Below are 25,904 nucleotides of genomic sequence, written 5' to 3' on the forward strand. Positions count from 1 at the left end.
ATTCACTGTGCAATCACTTCACTGAGAAAATGCATTTTGCCTGAACAGATCCCAATGATAAACAAACACATAATATATCTAAAGCAAAATCAATATCAACTTAGAATATATGTAAGTAATTATCTTATACTGGATTTTTATGCTAGCCATATATGTAACACCACAACTGTTCATTAGAAAGATCTTACTAAATAGGATGTTCAAACACTTATCAGTTTCATTGATAGTTAAAGATTGGCTTGGAAGGAAATCCAGTGACCATTTTTAACTTTTTCTTTTGTTGTGTAAAAATGTTTAATTAAAAGATCATTTGAAATACTGTAATCTAATTATTACCAGATAATGTTCTGTGTATGGCCAGTATTAGTAAATAGAGATTAGCGAACGTCTCTAAAGTTTTATCAGCTGTGATTTGATTAAAAAAAAAAAAAAACTCTCAAATTCAGAATTTCATACACTGGAAGTCAAATTTCAGTCAATGGAAATCTAAACCAGGCTCCAAATAATGGGGTTGATTTACTAAAACTTGAGAGTGCAAAATCTGGTGCAGCTGTGCATAGAAAGCTTTCAGTTGTTTTTTTTGTCAAAGCTTAATTGAACAAGCTGATGTTAGAAGCTGATTGGCTACCATGCACAGCTGCACCAGATTTTGCACTCTCCAGTTTTAGGCCCCACTTACACGGGCAGTGCGCCAGACGGACTCTGTTTTGCTCAGCGGAGATCGATCCGACTATACCCGCTGAGCAGGCAGATGACAGCTCCGCCTCCGCTTATTTGCAGAGACTGAGCTGTCAGATCCCCGCTCTCCTCTATGGGAGATCGGATTATAACGGACCGCCTGTCCGTTTTCCTCCGATCTTATTCGATCCGATCCTCCAGATGGATGTAAAATAGGGTTTCCATCTGTCTGGATTTCATGGACAGGATCTGAATCGGATAGCAGCGGGTGTCAGCGGACATGTCTCCGCTGACATCCGCTGCTCCATAAGGCTGCATGGGGCATCCGATCAGGTCCGCCTGAAAAATTGACAGGCAGACCGGATTGGGAAGCCCGTGTGAAAGGGGCCTTGGTAAATCTCCCCCAATTGTGCAGAATGGTTTTGAAAGCTCCTGGCAGCTCTCCTTGAGAAGACGATGAGGCTAATAAACTTTCCTTTAATCATTCTACTAGGGATACTAAAGAAGGGTGAGACCTCATAGTCAAGCAAAAGGGGCAGCACTGTGCCTTGCAGTGCTGGTGTGTCTAGTTGGAATCCTAACCAAAACATTTTCTGCATAGGGTTTGCATGTTCTCCCTGTGCTTGCATGTGTTTCCTTCCACACTCCTAGAACATGCTGGTAGGTTGAATTGCTCCTGTGCAAATTTGCCCTAGTGTAAGAACAGTGATATACAATAACAGATAGCAACCAACAGAACAGTGATATACAGTAACTGATAGCAACTAGTAAGGTTTAAGGTTTTATCAGCTTAGAACATCCAGGACACTACAACATCATTTCTGGTTTGTAGCATAGGCATTGTTCTCATTGTCTCATGAAAGCCGAAGTTTATCACAAGGGACAATACTTAGGCCTCATGCACACAGGGTGTTTATACAGCTGCTTTTAGGAGAGTCAAACGTTTTTTTTTTTTGCAGCTTACAAACGCCCCTCAGACGTTTTTAAGCTGTAGTAGTTGGATTTGAGGTTGGAAAATAGAAGGGGGCAGAGAAAGGCTGCTAAACGCTAATGCTGCTAAACGTGGCTAAAATGGGCATTACCGCCAATACAAAACGCTTCCAAAAGCTTGTTTTTACAGCTGCTTTTTCCTGGCATCAGAACTGGCTTTGCAGCTAATTTTTTCAAACGCCCAGTGTGCATGTGGCCTTAAAGTTAATGGAAAGTGTTCCTTGTGCTGCTGGTTGTGGAGTAAGTTAAAATATTCTACCCCCCCCCCAGCATCATAATCTTCCAGTGCTGCAGGGGTTAATAGAGCCAGAGGACCTGCCATATGCACTTATCAAATGGTCTGATTATGCCTGCACTTTCCGCCCACCTCCTTCATTCATAGAAGCTGTACTATAGTTTTTATGAATGAGAAACAATCTTTGAATGGAGGAGATGTGCCTTTCATTCACCCGCCTGTATGTCATTCATGAAAACTATAGTACAGCTTATATAAATGGAAGTTGGAGTGGAAAGGTCATAGTTGGATCTCTTAAAGAGTGCATATAACAAGTCCCTTGCCTCTATTAATCCTTGTAGCACTGGAAAATATGGCAGCAGGGGTAGAGGGGGGGATCAGAGGACCGAATATTAGCAGCACAAGGGACACATCACATTGACTGTAAGTAAGTTTTTTATGATTAATGCTTTTAAGTGCACACTATAGAAGGACATGTTTTGGACATATTGCAGGTCTACCCGATTTTAACCACTTGCTTACCGCTCGCCACAAATTTACTGCGGCAGGCTGGCTCGGCTGCACGAAACGACGTAGCCCTACGTCGGTCACGCGAGTAATGCTAAGGGGGCGAGCGCGCACCGCCGGCGGCACGCTTCCACCCCCACTAGGCATTGGGGATACCAATCCATGGGACCGGCAGTCGCGATTGTCACCAGGCACCCGTGATCTCTCCCCGCTATGAGAGAAGGACGGTCAGCTGTTGTAAACACAGCTGACCGTTCTTCTCTCTGAAGAGATCACAGAGCGCCTGTGATCTTTCTATATAGGATCACATTTCTCTATGGTCATTTCACAAGTCCCTCCCCCCACAGTTAGAAAACCCTCCCCTAGGCTCACACTTAACCCTTTGATCACCCACAGCGTTAACCCCTTCCCTGCATGCCAATAACATTATTACAGTAACAGTGCATATTTTAGCACTGATTACTGTAGTAATGTCACTGGTCCCCCCCCAAAAGTGTCAAAAATGTTGTCAGTTAGGGGTCCGATCTGTCTGCCAAAATGTAGCAGTCCCGCTAAAAAACGCAGATCGCCGTCATTACTAGTAAAAATGAAATAAAAATGGCATAAATCTTTCCCCTAGTTAGTAGACACAATAACTTTTGTGCAAACCAATCAAAATACGCTTATTGCCATTTTATTTTACCAAACATATGTAGCAGAATACAAATTGGCCTAAAATTATGAAACATTTTGATTTTTAATTTTTTTTTTTTGAGGGGGGGGGGGTGTTATATAGCAGAATGTGAAAAATATATATTTTTTTTTCCAGAATTGTCTCTCTTTTTTTGTTCATAGCACAAAAAATAAAAATTGCAGAGGTGATCAAATACCACCAAAAGAAAGCTCTATTTGTGGAAAAAAAGAAAATCTGTTTTATTTGGGTACAGTGTCGCATGGCCATGCAATTTTCCATTAAAGTAATGCAGTACCGAATCACAAAAAATGGCCTGATCATTAAGGGGGCAAATCCTTCTGGGCCAGAACTGGTTAAGGTGGAACATGTAACATGTTCCCAGTGCTGCAGCCGCATCCCACCAACCCCCCCTTCCTGTAGCAGCAGTACAGGGAGAAGTTCCCCATACTAGCTGTCAGTTTTTGTTTTCCAATACATTTTTATTGATTTTAGAAAAAAAATAACAGTACATTTCAGAACATCATGATAAACAATATTAGGGTGTACAACAACAGTAACATAAACTGGTCATGAAAGGCGTGTGTAGCAAAATCACATTGACTCAAGAAGTAAGTAAATAAAGGGTGTACCCCACCTGGTCTCTCAAAGTGGCCAGGGGAGTGCACCTTCCCAAATGACTTAATGGAGTGCCTGTGGTGCGATAATATGTCCATTCAGGATAACCGTAGAGAGTGTTGTAGGGCAAAGTGCAGTGGTTACCTAATTCCTACATTACATGATAAACTAAGGTTTGACCCTAAAGTATAAAACTTTAGCTGTCAGTCTTTGAAAGCAGCATGGCAGTATGGGGCTCAGCCAACATGGCCTCATCATTCATACACAGAGCTCTGTGTGTGAATGAACTACAAGTCCTAACAGCCTTAGCGGTGGAGCACGGTGGTAGTTCATTGAGTGCTGCGTACGTGATGTACAGGCACACAGATACACTGACAGTGTGCAGGAGACCTGCATGGCATCAGGAATCTGCTGATCGCTGGTCCGATGCTTTCCAGGCTCCTGCAACCAAAAATAATAAATGCACATTTTTTTACCTGCAAAAAAATGTGCATTCATTTTATTTTTTTTCAAAGTGAACTTATCCTTTAAATAGAGCATATTGTATAATGACTTCACTCACAGTAAAGAATAACACCATCACCTTTGCTGCCCCTAACTGGTATATAGCACTTGAGTCTGGACAAAAGCAGCTTTTATCAGAAGCGTCCACTCCGGTGTTTTGCTTTTAGACAGCTTCTCTTCCAGTAAGATCATGTTGGCTTATCTAGTATGGTACAAAGCTCAGTGAAAAGTAAAGTACGATACCACAAAGCACATTCCATATTCTACAATAAGATCAGCTAAAGCTGAATTGAGTTGACTGTACTTTGGACATACTGTGGTTCTTTACCTTCCTGGCCGAGTAAGAGAATGTCCGTGTCCTATGCTTTCCGGTAACCCAAAGATTGTAAAGTTGAGTGGTTTGCAGGAACTGTGCACATACTGTATGTCCTTTTTGTTGAGAGGTAGTCTGTCACCATAGGAACGAAAATTGCATAGAAAGCTTGAACATTTTGTGTGAGAAAGTTACGTTCTAAAAATAACGTGTTTGCAGTACATTTTATGCGTACATCATGCTCTTTCTAACTTTGGTATCACTTGAAAAGTCCCAGATGTTTGCCTCGTCATCGCTGAAAACCCCCAAGTTCCCCAATCTGACCTTCATTCAATTCCATTGCGGAATGTGGTCTCTTTGGAGTGTGGCTTGTGGGGGATTTGGATAACAATCCTGTTTCAAGGAAAACATTGCAGCTTGTGTCCTTACTGCCCAGACGTTTATTTACAGCATGTGGTGTTGGAGCTGATATAGACAGTTTTACATGAGCATTCCTTTAGAGCAAACCTGTCAGCCATTTTACTTATTAAAACAAAAAAGTTCCACAAAAAAGCAGACATCACAAGATACCTGCTTAAGATTGTGTTAGGGCTCATTTACTCTTGCTTTGACTTTCTAATACACATTAAAGCACTTACTGCTTCAACATGCTTTTTTTAATGTGTTTTTGATGCTTCAATGATGCTTTGGAGGTACTTTGATTATGCTATTTGATTAAGCTTATTAGTACCTTCATTCAGCAGATCTCCTGCTCAGTAATACCCCCAGCTCTGCTAATCCCCCATTCAATAATACCCCCAGCTCTGCTAATCCCCCATTCAGTAATAACCCCCAGCTCTGCTGATCCTCTGGTTTGCTTATCCTCCTCTCTCTCTGGCCCGCTCACCTCCTGCTCTATTGCTCCCATGCTGCCTGGGACATTGCTTGTTTCTCCTGCTAAGGTCCCCTAGCTCTGCTGATCCTCTGCCCCTCAGTCCTATCTCTCAGGTCCCATATAGCGCTCCCATGTTGCACACCACTGGAGATGGGCGAACAGTTAGGCCTGAGCATGAGTTCGAGCCGAACATTTGCCTGTTCAGCCGTTCGATGAACACCAGAATTTGCAGGGTGTTCGCAGGGCGTCCGTCCTGAGAAACACCCTGCAATACACTGAGCGCTGCACAGTGTAAGCTGGTTGTTAAAAGAGGTGTAAAGTCAGAAGTTCTTTTATGCATTAAGATAAAAAACTTCTCTGTATAGCACCCCCTCAGCCCCCCCCCAAAACTTACCTGAGGTCCCTCTCTGTCCAGCGATGTCCACGAGTGTCTCAGCCATCTGAGATTCTCCCTCCTGATTGGCTGCTTCTGCTGTCAATCTAAGTCAGCTAACTAATCAGGAGAGAGAGGGGGCGGGGCTAAACGGCAGCTCCATGTCTGAATAGACACAGGGAGCTGTGACTCGGTTCGGTGGCCCCATAGCAAGTTGCTTGCTGTGGGGGCATTGAACAGAAGAGAGGAGCCAGGAAAGCAGAAGAGGGACCCGAGAAGAGAAGGATCCGGGCTGCTCTGTGCAAAACCAACTACACAGAGGAGGTAAGTATAACATGTTTGTTATTTTTATAGGGAAAAAAAAACAAGACTTTACAATTGCTTTAAGGAGCGGGGCCGGGAAACCAGCTGCGGCGTCCTTAACAACCAATGAGTCATCAGCTGGTCAATCATCAATGGGTTTCCCCGCTGACAGCTGAATAAAGAAAAAAAAAAGTGTTGGTAAAAAAATTAAGAAAAAAACGCCAAAATTGAAACAAAAACAAACAAAAAAAAAACAGGCCACATGCCCTTAACATGGGGTAGGGGTGGGTGCTTAAGGGCAGGGGAGGCTCTGCCCCCCACCCCAATGCACCTTGCCCCTAGAACCCTGGACTATGGTTGTCAGGTTAGGGGGCTTATCAGAGTCTGAGATCAGATACTGCCCCCCCCCCATGTGAATGGGTATTGGGTACATAGCCCTATCCATTCACTAAAAAAGTATACAAAAGTAATAACCACACGAGACAGTTTTTGACAAAACCTTTATTAAAAAATAAAAAATAGTGTAAATCCATCCTTAATCACGCCCCTCCACCGGACTCAAAAATAGAAAAAATAAAAAAGTTTTCGCCTCCTGTCGTATGCCCGCTCTGCGCTTTGCCATTTCTTATATAGGCAAGGGGTGGGGCCATCTGGTTACATCATCCAGTGGCCTCACCCCTTTTGACATTATGTGACGTCGCGTGATGTCAGAAGGGTGACCCGAAGGGCCTGGTATAGACTGGGGAGGACCCTACGCTGTTTTTTTGGTTATTTTTTCAATAGCTGGGTGCCAGCAATTGTAACCGTGAGTCATTATAAATGGGATTTGACTTGTTTTTTTTTTTATTTAGAATTGTAATTTTTGCTGTAGCATGTTTTATACATGCTACAGATGCGCCACTTTACAGGCACATTAAGGGGACCCCCCCAGGCACTATATTTAAAGGAATGTCTCATTTTTTTGTTGCACTTTAAGCATAATTAAAATCACTGCTCCTAAAAAACTATTGTTTTTTTTTATTTTTTTTATTGGGGATTTCCCTTGCTCATTTTCAGAGTAGTAAAATGATTGTAATGCTAATGAGACAACTATCAATAAGTTGTTTGTAGGCAGGCCCACATTTACTAGGTATTTAAGTCTGTGTACTTTCAAACTTGTATCTGCTTTTCTCCTTGGATGACCAGGCATTTGATTACCACAATTGACAGGACTTTTTCCCTTGCTTAAGTTGTACGTTGGTTGCTGAGATTTTCCAACTTGTTGCAAAAATCCTATAAGATAAAATGCATTTCTGATGCAAGTGCTCATTACAATATAACTTACAGGACTGCCCCTGAACCATCTAATTACTACATACAATGCAAAAGCTTAGTCTTTCACTACATCATCTGTCTCTTTAACTAAACAAAAGTTATTCTTTGAACATAAAATAAAAATGTTTAATCTTAACTGTAGAAAAATAAAGTTTTTTCTTTTCTCTACCAGCTGTAAGCTGTCCATATCCCAAGAAGCTTAGTTATTGTCACATTGAATGGATGCCTCAATTAGGGTTAACAATATATTTGACATACTTGTAATCCATTTATAATCCACTTATTTTCCTGGAACATTCTGGTTTTACCAAAAATAAACACCTTAAATTAAATATTAAAATATGAAGCACATTTTTCACTATTTAAATTATTAAATAAACATGTTAAGTCATTAATTATATAAGTGCAACTAAAGTACTGCAGAATGTAACAAAAGATGTGGATGTTAACTGCCATCAGTTAACCTATTATTTATACTTAGGGGTCCATTCCTAAAGCAGCAGTATGGCCTTACCACACCCAAACAAAAAAATAAATAAAAAAAGAGCAGTGCTCCTTTATAAAACGCAGCACTGTGATTTATAAATCTGGATTGCACTCCCTTGCTTCAGACTCCAAAGCAAGCTGAGCGCAATAAAAAGTCATGTGACTGGCAGCTTCTCCAAACATGGAGCTCTCTTTAATGCATTAAGTAATCTAGCAGAGGGCTCCCCCATATAAATGAGCCCCTAAACGTTTAATGCAGTGCCAAGATCACTTGCATTATTAATTAATAGTAACCAACTACTACCTTGTCATAAGGCTGACTACACTAGACTACTAAGAAAATATAACTAAACAGGTTACGATGAGGTCAACTTAAATTAACAAATAAATAATAAGTATGAAGACTTTACTGTGATTTGTTCAGGTTTATTTTCTTATTGATTCTTTAAAGGGACTCATCCTCTAAAATAAAAATACCTGCAAGAGTAATTAAAAGGTTGAAAATAAATACCTCTCCTGCTGCCTCTACTGCCAAATGCCGCTCCATTGCAGAGGGGGATGTCAGTCTCCTGTGTCCCCTGCTGGTCTCAGTAGTTTATTCTGCACTGCAGGCCACAGTAGTGATGTAGGGGTTAGCAGGAGGAACCAATGAGGGCAGCAGGAGGGAGATAGGACACTGATAGTACTATAAGTTGTGGTTTCTGAAAACATTTACCTAGTGATTATGCTTCAGTGGAACAGCAGTCGGGGGCACAGGCAGCAGAAGAGGTATTTTCTTCCATCTTTGGAGGTCCTTTACCTTATGAATGCATAAAGTAAAAAAACCTTGAGCCTTTACAACCACTCTAAAGTTGAACTCCAGCCTTATCTTCTGTCATGCACAGTTGTAAAGGCTCCTTTCCTGTACTGAAAATGCTTAGTCTGATTTCTTCTCAAAGTGTGCATTGGAAGCTGCAGAAAGTCAGATGGAGCCTGCATCATTTGCTGGCTGGAGAACATTCAGCATCATCTAGCCCTTTTCCTCCCCAATCTGACTGTTCCTGCCTCACCCCCTCCATTTTCCCAATGGATTTCAGCTTTTTCAATCATGGAGGATCAGCATCACATGGCAGCGTTACTTAGAGCAGTCTAGAAATCATCATATGCAATTTGCCTTGGCCTCCTACTCCTCCATACTGACACCCACCCTCAAAGGCATTTTAAAATTTGCATACCTCCTCCCAAGAGCTAGCCTACTGCTTCTAGCTGAAGTTTTTAAGATGAGTACTCGGGCTGGGTGCTGTGATGTTTTCAGGAATCTATGTACAGCACCCTGTTGACCCCTCCCATCAGCCACAGGTTTCAGGAAAGAAAATTGCTTGATTCCCCCTTCAACACAGTCAGAATTGATGGGGGAATCCCTCCCATAGAGCTATTGTGTTCTCCCAGCCGGGGGTGGGGGGAGCTATCCTGGCCAGGTGAACACATAGTGATTATTGCAAGGTGCAATAGGAAATCGATCGATCAACTTGGGTACAATCAGCCTGCCCATACATAGTTCAAATCTTGGCCAGTCCCTGCTGAACTGTCCAAGAGACTGACTGTGTTGATGTGGAAATCAAGCGATTTTCATTCCTGCAAAATATGGTTGCAGGAAAGAAAATTGCACCATCTATGGCCGGCTTTAATCTGTAGAAATGACGGTTACAATGTAATGCACAGATAATGTCCAACAAACCTAAAAGAGATACAATTTGGAATAAATGGCTCTCTAATACAATGTGGTATCTGGGTTGCAAAGCAGAAATTCTAGATCAACAGTTGGCCTATGAACAGAAAAGAGAGATTTTTATGCTCTACCCTCTATCCTGAAATGAGAAATAACCCACTTTTTTGGTTTATAATGGAAATGCTCTCTATTTTAAGAAGTTGCTTCTGTACTTCAAAAAAAAAAAACCTTTATTTAGATTATAATATGATGTGTGCAGGCAATCTTAGTCCTTCACCAAAATTAGATGCAGTTTTTATTACATAGTTTTACGCTTTTACATACATGTATTTGGGAATATTATTGTATTATGTTTTTAGGGGTTCACATTATTACATATTTGTATACATGTATATGTTTATTTTTCTCTTTTAGTTTTCAAGGGTTTTGAAAAACAGAGCCTGGCCTACATTCAAACAAGCAAAGTCAAAGATTTCACCACTCCATAGCAGTGACTTCTGCCCAACAAACTGTCATTTCAATGTCATGCAAGTTTCATACCCTAAAACCTTGACATCACTTGGCAGTGCATTTGGGGTACAGCTAGACAATAGAAAACAGACTTCCCAGGACAAAGAAAACAAAATCACTGAGCAAGGTAAGTACTGTGTAGGTGTTATATACGTATAAAATATTTTTTATGTTTTGTAAAATATACATGTATTAAAGTTTACATTTTAAAAAGGCAATATTTAATCCTTTGAGCGGGTCCATACCCTTATTCCAATTAGAATCAGAGCCATGTATAAGAATGAACAAGGGCTGTATTAAGCATGTGTGGTAGGCTCAGGAACAAAATGAAACTTTTTTTAAGGGCAGGACGTGTATTGAAGATCCCAGGAGTAGGTCCACAGTTAAGTTATTTCCTATGGGAATTGGCATTACTGTAGCCATAGTAGCCCTGTTGCTGCTACCAGGCCTGTAAGTTGAACCCAATTGAGATATTGCTTGGGCAATCAAAGTCCAAGGGAACTTTCAGTTCATATCTGCTAAATACATACTAAGTACGTCAGAAGAAAAGGTGTTTAAAATTACAGTTCATTTTCTTTGGAGATCAGATAGAGCTTGTCCCCCATATTCTGCAGAAAATGACCCTCGCATCACTGGAAGTATTGATCGCTTGTAGAGGTCTGACATGCCATCTCCTGAGTCAGGCCTATAGCTCTCCAGTCAGAAAAACTCAAACTACCTACTAATTGGAGAGCTCTACCTCCAACTCAGTGGGCAGTGTATCCGACATCTATAAAGAGACCAATGCTTCCACGCCAAAATAAGGGTCCTTCTCTGCGGCATGCTGGCAGGAAACAGTGTTTCCTACTTAGGACTAGAAGAAAACAATCTTCAAAACTTTGAATACCATTTCTTTTGCATTTAGCCGATTTAAACAGAACATTCAATTGGGCTTTACCATAGAAAAATCTGTGTGTATGTAAAGATAACACAAATACTGTACTAACATACGGAGAGGTAGAAGGAATGATACATAAAATCTGTTATATATTATTTTGTTATTTTTTATTCCTCTATAAAGTTAAATGAAACTTGTGATTGTCCTGACAACAACAGCTCTATTTGGTTCAGATGTTTTTTTTTCTTTTTTTTTGGAAAAAACAGGAAAAATTTTCTCCTTGGGGTTTTTTTTTTTCTTCACTTCACAAATATAATGGATCTAAAATTATACACCAAAAGATTTTACAATATTAGCCACATATGACACATATCACTAAAAATATTTACACTTTTTTTTTTTCATTATCAAAGTATATTGGGGAATTATCCCCTCTTTCCCTTTTTTTCCCTTTTTCACTTCTCACTTTAAGTTTGGAGTTTGTGAGATCACTTTTCATGGATTGTTTTACACTTGTGTTTAATTTTATTTTTCACGATTGGAATTGGATTACATTGAATTGTATTGAACGTGGTATTTTCCTGTTTTAAGAAACATCTGAAAAATGAAATGTACTGTATCCTTAAAGAAAAAATTTAATAAAAATGCTTTAAATTAAAAAAAAATACTGTACTTAGAGCTTGAAGAGGTTGCAGTTGAAAACAACCTGTAAAGAGTGTACGTTGGGATCAAGCCCCTATTTGATTCCCTGGCACCCAGGCTCAGACTTTGACTCCATTGCCAGGCAATGGAGATGCAAGCCAGGCCTGAGTGGCAAGGAACCATACTCCTAACAGAACCCTAATCCCCTGTAAAGTTTTCAGTATAGAAGAGTTGAAGTCAGATGCTCAAAAGAACTCTTTGAGATTGTGGTATCAGTCTCTCAGCTCTCCCTTCCTTACTTTCTCTTCTCTCTATTTTTTTTTTTTTTTGCCTTTAGAACTTTTGGTAATCCAACCAGCACTCTAATTTTAACCCTGAATGCTTAACAAAGTCTTCTTGTGGCTTCATTTACGCATAACAGAGGGTTAATCTGTAGTTAAACAAGATACACTTTTAGGTGCAAACCTTTTTCAGGGGTGCACCTATGTAAAAAAAATATCTACTCCTGACAACTACAGCTAACTACAATGCATTGATTTTTACTGTTATTTTAACAAGCATTAAACTCAAAAGTCAGTTTGTGCCAATTAGATTTACATTGGTTGCTGCTTATACTAACTGGGGCCTCAGCTGTCTGGCTGATAGTTGGTCCTGATAACTACAACTGTGGACCTGTGCCCTGCTGGGAAGGACTCCAGTTCTTTCGACTAGAGGGAAAACTTTTTTTTATATTTGGATATAGTGATAATGAGTTAGAACCGCTGTCAGGTTATCATTGTTGTCACTGTCCCACTAATTGTATTAATCAGCAAATTATAAAATGAGGGTAAAACCAAAATTTAGAGTTGCCTCCATGACCATAATAGAGGGGAAATCTTCAAATGGTGAGACTTGTTCCTGTGACAACAGGGGGTTTTGCTCACATTAGAAAATAGCTTCTCACTTCCTGTTGAGTCTACAGGCCTGGAAGTAAAGGGAAAACACGGATAGCAAAAATAAACTGAGAATGGTTTTAACCCTCCCCTACTCTATCAAAATAAAAAAAAAAATAAAAAAAATGGCTTTAGATATACAGTATATTGTCAAAAGTATTGGGACACCTGCCTTTACATCCACATGAACTTTAATGGAATCCCAGTCTTAGTCCGTAGGGTTTAATATTGAGTTGGCCCACCTTTTGCAGCTCTAGCAGCTTCAATTCTTCTGGGAAGGCTGTCAACAAGGTTTAGGAGTGTGTCTATGGGAATGTTTGACCAGTCTTCCAGAAGGGCATTTGTGAGGTCAGGCACTGATGTAGATGAGAAGGCCTGGCTTGCAGTCTCAGCTATAATTCATCCCAAAGGTGTTCTATTGTTTGAGGTCAGGACTCTCTGCAGGCCATTTAAGTTCCTGCGCCCCAAACTCGCTCATCCATGTCTTTATGGACCTTGCTTTGTGCACAGGTACGCAGTCATGTTGGAACAGGAAGAGGCCATCCCCAAACTGTTCCCGCAAAGTTGGGAGCATAAAATTGTCCAAAATGTCTTAATGTGCTGACTCCTTAAGAGTTCCTATTACTGGAACTAAGGGGCCAAGCCCAACCCCTGAAAAACAACCCCACACCATAGTCCCCCCTCCACCAAATGATTTGAACTAGTGCACAAAGCAAGGTCCATAAATACATGGATGAGTGAGTTTTGGGTGGAGGAACTTGACTGGCATGCACACCCAATAGAACACATTTGGGATGAATTAGAGTGCAGATTGCGAGCCAGCCTTCTCTCCAACATCAGTGTCTAACCTCTTCATTCCCATAGACACACTCCTAAACCTTGTGGACAGCCTTCCCAGAAGAGAATAGCTGCAAAGGTGGGGCCAACTTAGTATTGAACCCTACAGACTAAGACTGGGATGCCATTAAAATTAATGTGTGTAAAGGCAGGCATCCCAATACTTTTTACAATATAGTGTATGTTTCTTTTTTTTTACTTTTGATATGTGGATAGAAACTTTGTCAAAAAGAAACTTTGATAGAAACTTTGCTGATTGTCATCATTAACCACATCTCCTCTAATTTCTTGTCCTGAAGACACAACAAAAAGTAAAATAAAATTTCACTAAATGTTGAGAAAATCTCACCTTTGACAGTCATTAGAGCAGTGTCCCCAGTGAGGAAGTTTCCCTCACTTCCTATTTCAACAACTTAAAATTTTAACAATTTTAGCTTTTTACTCACTTGTATTCATATGACAATAATCATCAGGACAAATGTTAAGGACAAATGTCCCTAACAAGGACCTAGACAGCAGTAAAAAAAATAAAAATAAAAAAAAAAAAAAAAAAAAAAATAGCAGTTCTAATTTTTCCCCATTATACCCAAAAGTTGAAAAAGGCTTGGCTGAAGCTTTTCTTTACAGCAACTATCCTTAGTCTCATGACATTGCTACACTCCCTGTACACACAATGCGGAAACATTGTATTAACATTTGCTTCTGTAGGCTCAAATTCTATTTAGGTATTCTCCTTTAAGTCACTTCTACTTTAAGGCATGACCTTCCTTTCCCCACCAATTGTTGCAGTGTGTTACACATGCTGCAGAGTTGCTTTTCTCAGTGTGCCTCAGGGTGCCCCAGGTCTTCCATAATCCTAGCAATGCCCCTGCTTTACAACTTTTATGCAGAATTGTTTTAATTTTATAACTCCTAATCCTGCAACCCTGATTTCATATGTTGAAGTATGCCTAATCCATACAGTACATTCTCATTCTATGGTCATTAAATGCTGGCACACTTAGAACTTACATTGTTTCATTGCTTTTGTTATGCCATTGCTTGGTATATGGTCCAAAATTTCTGCATCTGCTACACTAGCGGTCTCCAAACTTTCTAAGCAAAGGGCCAGTTTACTGTCCTTCAGGTTTTTGGCAGGCCGGATTGTGGAAGCAAGCAATGCCCCGTCATTAGTTTTATTGGGAGGAATTGTGCCCCTTGTTGGTATTAGTGGAAGGAATAGTGCTCCATTGGTGCTGTTAGTGAGAGGAAGGGTGTCCCATCATTGGTGTCAGTTGGAGGAGTAGTGCCCAAGAGCCGGATTGAGGCAAGCAAAAGGCCACATCTGGCCCTAAGGCTGCAGTTTGGAGACCAATGTGTTACCATAGATAGAATGTTGATCCTCTCTAAAGCAAATGTGATTTTTCACATTATATGTCTTTCACTTAAATAAGGTTATTGCTACGCCTATTGATGACTTTTAAAATATTCTTTCCTGTTTTCTGTCTAGGTAAACTTAATCCAATGGTGTACATACAACACACTATAACCACCATGGCTGCACCTTCTGGACATTCTCTGGGTCAGCGTGATGGCCATGGCTTGCGCTATTTGCTCAGAGATGAGGATCTGGAAACACAGGATATACATCATAAGTTATTATGCAAACTCCAGTCAGCCCTGGCAGAAGTGGAAACCTGCGTATCTCAAATTGATGAGTAAGTATTTGTTATTAATTATCATTATTTTCAGATGCTTTAATCTGCAGAGAAGACAGGGACGGGTCATATCTATAAATATTAGATGAATGTCTTTCCATCTTACCTATTTTCAAAACATGCAAAATGAACTTTTTCCAAAATTCCTGGACTTGTAACTGAAAGTATAGCTAAAGGCAAAAATGGATGGAGATGGATTAGAACACCTGTAATTTTTTATTGATATCAATGTCCCTGTTAGGGAGATTCACACTCTCTATTTGTCCTGTTTACCATTATCATTGAAAGTAAAACTAAAAGAAAATTCCAAATGTTGGATTGTCCCCAGAAAAGTAATAAAGGAGGACATTTTCCAATGGCGACACTAGTTTTGGAGAGTCCCCAAAAGATTCCCTTAATTTGCAGGGATTTCCTCTGACTTCCTGTTTTAGCCATGGGACAGAAAGTAAAGTTAAATGTCCCCAATGGGATAAAGATGGCAAAAATAAACCTTACAGGGGTTATTACCCTCCCTTACTCTATCTAAAATGAAAAAAAAAAGTTTCCCCTATAGGTTTACTTAAATCCTTAAGATGTCACATAACCTTTACCCATAACACTAACCCTAACCTAACCCTAAAGTTACAATGTTTTTTTTTTTAACCTTAATGCATGAGGAGGAAGTGGGAGGCGGGGTCAAGCCAAGCTGTGTGTTTGTCAATAGATACAGGCAGCCCAGCTTGGGAGTGAGCCCACAGATGCACCTCCATAGGAAGCTGCCTCCTACGGGGGGTAACTGAGAAGAAGAGGAGACTGGAGCACCAGCAGGGGACAAAGAGGAGGTTTGGAGCCACTCCATACAATACCATTGCACAGAGCAGGTATGTATAGAATGTATAGCATGCTGGGACTGTACAACTATTACAAGCTCGAGGTCAGGGTTTGCGGTAGTTAAATATAGTCGAGAAAAAATTAAGAAAACAGCAGACAAGCAACTCCATATAAGCATTTCTTATAGAGGCCAGGTGTGCAGCTGCAGCAAGACAATACTATGGTGATAAAATATTAAAATATAAATGTTGCCAATTATATAGCAACCGCCCCTTTAAAAGAGGTGATGGGTTTTCTTTTTGTGATTGATACTTACCTAGGTGGATGAAGCATCGTTCCGATGCTGCATCTGTCTCCCGGCGCCTCTAACACAGGCTGACTGAGTTGGTGCCGGTCTGGGCACAGGCAAATGTGAGTGCATTAGACTGATTTGATTTTAACTGTTGGATTTTAATAAACATGCTGCACTATCAATTTATTATTGTCTTTCTGGGGATTTGTGATTTCAAATTGGATGTGAGAGAGGAGGACATACTGGATGCTGAGTTTACCCTGCCAAGTTTTCCCTGCCGGTTTAAGTTCAAAGGCTGAATAGGTCTTTATGGCCATGAGAATCTGGTCATTGCCTCCCTGTACCTCATATGGTGGAGTGGAGAAGTTGTCACTGTTAAACACAAGGCACAGTGGATGGGACTAATTTACATATTTGTAATACAGGCATTGCACAGAAGAGTTTTTTGTTTTGTTTTAATGGTGGACATTTTGAAGTTTTTGTGGACACTTCTGTATATTTTTTGATATTATATGTTTTATAATTTTTACTGAGAACAATTAACATATTGATTTCATATGCCCAAATTTTTTTTATACTGTGAGACTTTTATGGGGGGCCAAAGTTATTTTTTAAATATCCAATTTATTAACAATTTATATTAGGATTGTATCATTGGTTCCTTGTGTATGAGAGCATCTTCTGACCCTGGTTTTCACTGCGTAGGGTCAATCTGCACTACAACCAAGAATATATTTTGTCTTCTATAATGTAGAAGTGTTGCCCTTGTGAAGCATAATTATTTGACAGTCCTAAAACATCACCTGAATCTGGCAACAATTCCAACATGATGGTGAAATGTCATGTCAGTCACATGCTAAGCCATTCCTGTTGGAGATAAAATATCCTCTTATAAGAAATACATTTATGTAGTGGTTTAAAGTGAAACAAAACTCCCCAATCCTTTACTGCCAAGGAAGCTACAATCATAGCAGCTTTGATCTGCAGTTGTCATGGTGCTGCAAATTTGATCAGCTATGACACCAGCCATTTTGATGGCTTTGACAGCTTGGCTGAGAGGTAATATAAGCACACTATTAACCACATCCCGTGCAGCCTATAGTAGATTGACAGCCAGGCAGGGCATCAGTTATCCTGACTGGGCGTCATATGACATCAGACGTCTGAGGAAGGAGCCGAGTACGCATGCTCCGAAGCGCGTTACGTCACTTCCGGTTAGCTTGCGTTCCATCGCGGCTTCCGGTTTAACCAGCTCCGTGGTTGAGCTTCCTGGATCGTCACTTAGTGGCTGCAGAACTCCGGAGACAATATCCAAGGAACCACCACCTACGGAATATGAACTAGAGCAATCCCCCATGTAAGTTACTGTATTATGTTTGTCATACAATAAAGTTTTGGCTTAGTTCAGCGGCGCCTGTTTTATTCTATTTGCCGCCAGCGGGATTTCCTGTCTTTTGCCTGCCAGTGCTGCCCTGAACGTTGGCTACAAGTGGAAAGTCTGGAAGCACTCACTTGTCATCTGTCTGTGCTATTGGTGGACATTCTCCTTGGTAACTAGCGCCAACACCTATCTCTCTGAATGCATCCTTATGGGGCAGAGGATGTCAGCAGAGACATGTCCGCTGAAACCCGCTGCCATCCGCATCCGATCCTGTCCATGAAATCCGGACGGATTGAAACCCTATTTTCCATCTCTCCAGGGGATCGGATCGGATGAGAGCGGACAGGCGGTCCACTCTCATACGATTCCCCCATAGAGATGCATGGGGCTCTGACACCTCCCTCTCTGCACACAGAGCGGAGAGGAAGCTGTCACCTGCCTGCTCAGCGGGGATCTGTGTATCGATCCCCCGCTGAGCAGTATGGATCCACCTACAGAGGCGGACCGTGTGAAAGAAGCCCAAGTGTTTTGGGATACCATTCAATTGGTGGGTTTAGCTTTGTTTCAATAACTATGTCTTGACAAAAAATTATTCCACACCTGATCAGTATTTATCTATGTGAAGTGAAGGTTTGATATTTAAACCATTATGAGAAGAAATACTGAATACTTTTAAAATAACCCATGTATCTTAGTTTATTGACTATAATGTGTTATCTCCTTATAACACTGTTACCTGTAAAATACTTTTTATTGGTCAGTGACACATCTGCTCCCAAGTGGTGAATTTATATGATACTGTGCTCTCAGAAGCCATCCTTTCCATTCCATCCTTAGTCCTATCTACATCCATTTCTCTGAATACACGTATCTGCAACCTGGATCAATAACCTGCCTGGTGCTTTCTTTTGGTTTGCTTTATTGTTGCAACTTTGCAGACTTGATTTTATTCAGATGCCTGATAAATTTGTATCTTTCTTCATCACCTGCTTTGGCAAGTGAAAATAGTTACTGCATAAAATATTTAATTATGCTGCTGGGCTGCTGCCATGTAAATTTGAGCAATACATTTTCCACATTTTATGTTAATCTATTTATTTACCTGTTTTTCAGTTGTCTGCTATAAATGATTGTATTTATGGGAGTTTAGTCGTAAGTCGCAAAAATATGTTGCATAATAACATAAATTTAAAGTAAATTTAAACCCTCATTTTTATTTTATTTATTTTTTGAAAGAGTAGGTCCTCACTGATAAATGTTCTTTATCAAAATGGCCACATTTTTTCTCCAGTGGCCGAACCCCAACCCCTGACTGTTTGTGGGTGTTCCATTAGCTAGCCAGTTTAAAAAGGAGCAAAAGTCCTATGGACTGTTTGGACAGTGGAGGCACCATTACTGGGATGTGTTGATGTTAAGAATTGGGCCGAAGTCATTGTTTTTAATTTAGAAATTAAATGTATTAATTACCAAAGATTCATTTTGTAGTTAAAATTTGCCACTTCCCCAGTTTAGCTGTGTTATCACAGTGAGTTATACCCTTGTAATTTTCCATGTGTTCAACAGCAGGGATGTGTGTGTGATGCAAACGTAAACCAAGAAGGACAGAATTCTTTGTGTGAACACTGCTAAACGGAGGAAGTGGCAAATTGTAGCTATGAAACGCACCTATGGTGTATAGGCTTTCATACAATTTTATGTCTGAAATTACATTGACCCATTGCTAAAAATCAACACATGCCACCATGGACACCTCCACTGTTGATGGGCTTTTCCTCCTTTATAAACCAGCCAATCTTTCTCCTGATGTTTGCACAAGGCATCACAAGCGACCCACCAATTGTCCTGTATTGTGATAAATATTATCCACATGCGTACTCTGAAGGTTTCGTCTACCATACTACTTGGTCATTCCCAACTTTGCCAAATGAAAGTTGATTCCTTTCCTGCATACTCTTACCTTATATACTTCCTACTAATACCATCCACATACTACACTCTAAGGGCTCTCCCACCTCTCCTCCACCTTTTTCTGGTGGACCTTTTAGAACTTGGCTTCTTCTTTTATTTGTACACCTCTGAGGACCACCATCCCGCAAGCTCCTTAGCTAACCAGCTACTAAGGAGACACCCGCATTTGAGCACTGGGCAAGGATGTGTGCATTTAAAGACACACAGAGTACCCAGCAAACCTGGCCCCTGCTCCCTCTTACACAACCTGAAGGATTGTGGATGCAGCCTTGCAGATGTCTCAGGCCCTGACAATAGATTGGAGGTAAGTGTCCAGGGACAGAAGGGCAAAGAAAGGTACTGGGGTGTTTTTTACATTAAGGTACAAATGCCTAGCATTTAGCACAACTTTAAAGAAAATAATATTGGGTGATGCTGTTAACAAAATAGTCAGAAACCCGTACAAAAACAACCAAAGTTATTAATAACTGTCCATTGATACATCAGAAAGCCAATGTTTGGTTACTATCAGATACTATACAATGGTACTTTTTTTTGCTTTAGTGTATGCTGGTCTTCATTATAAATAGTCAAAAATCTGAAAGCTCCTAGGCTAGATTCACATCTATGCAGATGTGGGACTGTGCGTAAATTGCATGGGTTCTTGTACCTGCAGCAAAAAAGTGCTGCTGTTTCATTAATTCCTAATGGCACCCCCACACATTGGAAACCGAGGAGCATTTTCTCATGCACAAAAATGCATAGCACCATGCAGTTTCATGTCACTGTGATTTTAGAAATGGTGCAAGAACCTTTTCCTTCTCACACCTTTGTTTATATTTTCTTATGTCAAGATATGTTCAAGAAGATCAGAAGAGGTGTCTGAATCAAGAACACTTTTTAGTTTCAACAGTTGTTCCTAATGGATGTTCTTTGCTTTCTCTTATCTTTTATGTACAGATTCCCAATCACACAATTAATCCCGTAGAGGTCAATGTTACAGCGCTGCTTGTTAACTACAAATGCATTTGGTCAATGTTGTTACTCTCTGACTAATGTGTTTGGCTGAATGGACTTGTACAATATGTTGAGACTTGCATACTAAACAATTATAAAACAGATTACCCAGTTTTCTGTATTATTACTGTAAATAACTAATATATAAATGTAATTTAAAGTAAATAAAAAAATAAATAGGACTTTTGTAAATACTGGATAATGTAGGTGCTACTGGACACTAGAGGAGCAGCCAGATGACACAGATTTTGGACTGCATTTTGGAGTGCCAGGATCAGGTTTGCACATCATATGATCAGCTAGTAAGACAATCAGCTAGTAAGACAATCACTGAGATCATTTTGGGCATGTGGACAGAGAATTTTAAAATCTGTATATGAAATACCCTATCAAAATATGGAACCGCAAGCTAGTAAATATTATAGTGAATTTTGTATTAGGTAATAGAGGAAGGAGTTAATTAGGGGTTATTAGGGCTAACTAATAAGGGGTGAAGTTACAACAGTTTATTTATTTTTAATTGCAAGGTTGTTTAAAGAACAAATGCAGGTCTAAGACTAACCCTTACATTCACTATGACTAAAGCAGAGTAATTACAATGTAGAAGTAAAAACATTGCTACATTGTAATTCCCAATGTGAATATACACAGGAACAGGAAGAGCCTCTTCTGTGCTACAAATTAAAGGCTCATTCACACTATAAGATCGGAAGAATATTTCGTACGATTTTCGTACAGTGTGTACACAACTTTCGACAGCCGATTTTGACTTTTCTTACGAAAATTCCCATAGGGACAAACTCCAAAATGTTTCTCGACGGGAACAGAACGAATGATCTTTGTTCATTGAGTACCGTTTTTGTCCGATTTTCGTACAAGAAAAATCACAAAAGAAAGACTGCGCATGATCAGAAACAATAAACAACAAAGAAAAAGCTTTTATCGTATGAGGAATTTTGTACATATTTTTCGTTTATCGGTTCTGATTTTCTGTTAAACAACGAGGAAAACTGGACTACCGTTTAACCGATTTTCTTATAGTGTGTACCCCACTTTAGTCTTGGCTGCAAAATGACAGATGGGATTTACTATTAAATGCAGTCAGGGGGGCTGCAAGGGAGGAGACGTAATATGGCATAACACACATGCCCAAAGTATTTAGTTTTTTTGGTGGAAGGTGTGGTATGCCCAAAGTCTACAAAGTCTAGGTTAAAGTGAAACTTTAGGTAAAAAAAAATGGAGAGGCAGGGTTTTTAATGCAGAAGAGACATACTATGTCTCTCCTGCATGAAAGGTTCTTACCTACCTATCCGTACACTATCCGTATCTGTACACTGACCTGCGCAGTACATAATTTCATTAATACCGGGCTGATTGAACTCCCACCCCCATGGGAGTGACGTCACAGACCAATTAAAATGGTTGAAGATCAGTATATGAAAGCCACCCTTTTGAAAATGACAGCGGCCCGCGGGGAGCCCTGGAACAGCACAGTTGTGGAGTGAAGCCAAGAAAAGATTCTCTTTAAGTAAACCCAACGTATAAGCCAAGGTAATGTAAAATCTTTAAAACATTTTTTTTAATAAAACTGGCCCAAAATGTTTCTTTTAAAGTTGATCCCCAGTCTTACCTCCTGACTGACAAAATTGTGCAGGCTCCTCTCCTGTACCAAAATTGCTTAGTCTGATTTCAGTGTACATAGTGAGCTTTTCACAGTGTGCATTAGAAGATGAGAACAGAGTATGTCTCATTTCCTGGCTGGAGGGCATGCAGCATCATCTAGCTTTTTCTTCCAAAGCCTTGTGATCCTTTGCCCCCCCCCCCCTTTCAATCACTAGATTTCAGAACAGGCTCAGCGTTACATGTAGGAGATACCTAGGGTGGTCTGCATGTAAATGCACAAAGAGAGAAAACAGGCGCCTCTAAATAAAGACTGTAGTATTTAATTGGCAAGATACATTAAAAACTTACATCAGGGTAAGTAAATGTAGGTAAGATGGGTCCTTCCGGCATCCATTTACGCAATGGGGTCACCGCTGGGGGTCTGTGTTCCTCTCAGTTATTCCTGTTCCGGTCCGGCAGGAAGTGGAGTGGTGTCACTGGCATGGAAATGAGGCTGAGACCGCAGGGTGGAACGCAGAGTGAGCCGCAGTAGCTGTCCACAGAATCTTCTGGCTTGATGACGACGTGTTTCTGAGCATGCGCACTGCGGTGGAATACCAGCGTGCGCTCCTTTTTTAAGTCAGGTGATGGGAAGAGAAATAGAACCAATATATATGCTTAAGACTAGTGTCCTCTAGTGGATGAAATAGCAAAGTGCCTATCGCAGTTAAGTGGCACTATTCCATGTGTTGGACATAAGTGCACTCTGAGTCCCTCTGGAGGTCTAAAAAAATCAGGAGCATTCAGACTATACAAAATAAATCCGACAGGATGCAATGCAGTAAGCAATATGAATGGAAGTGGAAAAACAAAGAAGGGGGCCGGGAAGGGATAAGGTGAAGGATAATATTAGAATAAGATTGAATGGTAGCAAAAAAAAAAGAAAAAAAAGAGAAGAAAAAGGAATTAATGTGGGATATGAAAAAAATGAAAATGAAAATGAGAAGATGAATGAATGATGGAATGGAAGTGAATGAATAATAAATAAAAAATGAAATGATGAATTATAATAAGCTCGGAAAAAATAAATAAAATAAAAATAGCAAAGACAATGAGAATAAAAATAAAAATAAATATAATTATAAATAAAATAAACATGAAAATAAAAATAAAGGATGAATGGAAATAAAAATAAAAATAAGAATAAAGATAAAAATAAAAGTAGAAATAAGATTAAAAATGGATAAAAATGAAAATAAAAATAAAAACAAGAATAAATATAAAATACGAGTGGGAATGGAAATGAAAATGAGAATGTATAAGGATGGGGAAAAACATGAAAAGATGATAATATGATGAAAATAGAAATAAAATTAAATTTGAGATAAATTATTGACATGTGAAAGTGAGTAAGGGGGGGGGGGTTGTTTGGGGTGGGGGATTTTTGTATTTTCTTTTATTGCATGTAAATGCAGCCTGCCTAGTAACAATTACTAATCCCGACTAACACCCACCCATTACTAAATTTGATATTTGTGTAACTCTTCACAGAAGCCATCTTACTGCTTGCAACAGGGCTGAGAGCTCTTTAAAGGAGAACTGAGACAGCATGCTAATATTTTCAGGAAGCTATGTACAGCAATCTCCCACCGGTCATGATCTGCCTGCATTGTATGGAGAAACACAGAGACTTAATCACTGGGTTCAAAAAAAAAAATCTCATGAAAACAGAAAGGTTTTATGTAGCATGTTGATTAGATGTGAAAAGGAACCAGGGAAGGAAAAATATAAGCAAAACTAACTGTGTACATTCTAAATACATGATGTTTTGGATTAATTTTAGGTTATACCCTTCTGGCAATTAGGCTGAAGCAAATTTTGTTAAGGAAATCTGAACCCCCCAAGGATCTAGTTAAAGGATCTGCGCAGGGAAAACAGGAAAACAGAGGTTATTACAGGCAGGGCATGAAGTGTTGATTTAGCACTTATTGTTCACAGTTCCAAGGAATGGCAAATCCAAAGTCATTTTATATGTGAAATCTGCAGGGGATTATTAGATGACTTTCTACAATTCTGGTTTTTAATATTAAGGATTATATGTCAGCTCATAAGTGCAAACCTTACCAAGAATATGTAGAGACATATTCATACCAACCCTTTGGGCAATTATTTTTGACAGAGAACCTCCTCTGTACTGTGACAAGGGATTTCAAACAAGGCCAGGTTATTGGAATATGGCTGTTAGAACTCTGGGGAGTCAATCATAGACCTCTTCAGGTTCCCTGTCTCTCCTGGGTGCTGGTTGATAGGATCCCCGGGGGGGTAATGTGACAAATCTTCACTAGCAATGGCTGTTCCACTGTAGAAAGGAGTGAGCATCCTGTTTTTCCTTTTTTTTTTTTTTGTTTTACAGATCCAATAATTGTGATGTGTATTCAAGAACAAAGTACCATGTCACATTTTCAGACCACCCTGCATATTTCTATTACTTGTTTAGAATTGAGCATCTTTCACCAAAGCAAATGTCAATGTATACAGTACATCAACCATTTAGGTTATTTTATTCACATTCAAATTTGTACCAGTGAAACAATACCTGGAGCCAGTTTGTTAAAGGATAGGTCCACCCTAACACTAAAATCTCTACATCTATAGACATCCATGATCTAAGACTAACCTATCTAACCATTTAACCACTTTACCTACGGCCACTGTGCTGCTACTGCGGCACAGTGGCTCGTTATCGTCCAGCGACGTAGACCTACATCGCTGGACTCCTCCCCCTGTAGGCGGCGCTCGTGCGCCGCCGGAGGCGCGCTCCCACTGTTTTCGTTCACAGCGGGAGTCGGGCCAGGGGAGGAGCGGTGGCTATCGCCGCCGCTCTTCCCCGATCGTTGGGGAATCTAGTTTGGAGATCCGCCCGCCTGTGTAAACAGATCGGGCGGATCTCCTAAGTGACAGGGAGTGACAGATCGGAGTGTTCAGCCTAGCTGAACATCCGATCTGTCCCTGGCTCACTCAGTCACCTCCCCCCCCACACGTTAGTAAGCACCAGGCATACATTAACCCCTCCCTCTCCAATAAAATTAACCCCTTCCCTGCCTGTGTCATTTTTACAGTAACAGTGCATATACAGTGGGTACGGAAAGTATTCAGACCCCCTTAAATTTTTCACTCTTTGTTATATTGCAGCCATTTGCTAAAATCATTTAAGTTCATTCTTCTTCCTCATGAATGTACACACAGCTCCCCATATTGACTGAAAAACACAGAATTGTTGACATTGTTGCAGATTTATTAAAAAATAAAAACTGAAATATCACATGGTCCTAAGTATTCAGACCCTTTGCTGTGACACTCATATATTTAACTCAGGTGCTTTCCATTTCTTCTGATTATCCTTGAGATGGTTCTACACCTTCGTTTGAGTCCAGCTGTGTTTGATTATACTGATTGGACTTGATTAGAAAAGCCACACACCTGTCTATATAAGACCTTCCAGATCACAATGCATGTCAGAGCAAATGAGAATCATGAGGTCAAAGGAACTGCCTGAAGAGCTCAGAGACAGAATTGTGGCAAGGCACAGATCTGGCCAAGGTTACAAAAAGATTTCTGCTGCACTTAAGGTTACTAAGAGCACAGTGGCCTCCATAATCCTCAAATGGAAGACGTTTGGGACGACCAGAACCCTTCCTAGAGCTGGCCGTCCAGCCAAACTGAGCTATCGGGGGAGAAGAGCCTTGGTGAGAGAGGTAAAGAAGAACCCAAAGATCACTGTGGCTGA

General features: G+C 40.2%; 1 protein-coding gene across 1 annotated transcript in view; it reads left to right on the forward strand.

Annotated features, from left to right (window-relative positions):
• PREX2 (phosphatidylinositol-3,4,5-trisphosphate dependent Rac exchange factor 2) overlaps positions 1 to 25,904 on the forward strand; it is a 438,451-nt gene that overhangs the window by 280,447 nt on the left and 132,100 nt on the right. Inside the window, exons 24-25 of the mRNA XM_082259215.1 lie at positions 9,988 to 10,210; positions 14,861 to 15,068. Of these exons, the coding sequence (XP_082115341.1) occupies positions 9,988 to 10,210; positions 14,861 to 15,068 (431 nt within the window). The remainder of the gene's footprint in view (positions 1 to 9,987; positions 10,211 to 14,860; positions 15,069 to 25,904) is intronic.

This window comes from Pelophylax lessonae (assembly GCF_965119305.1).
Source record: "Pelophylax lessonae genome assembly, chromosome: 5".
NCBI lineage: Eukaryota > Metazoa > Chordata > Amphibia > Anura > Ranidae > Pelophylax > Pelophylax lessonae.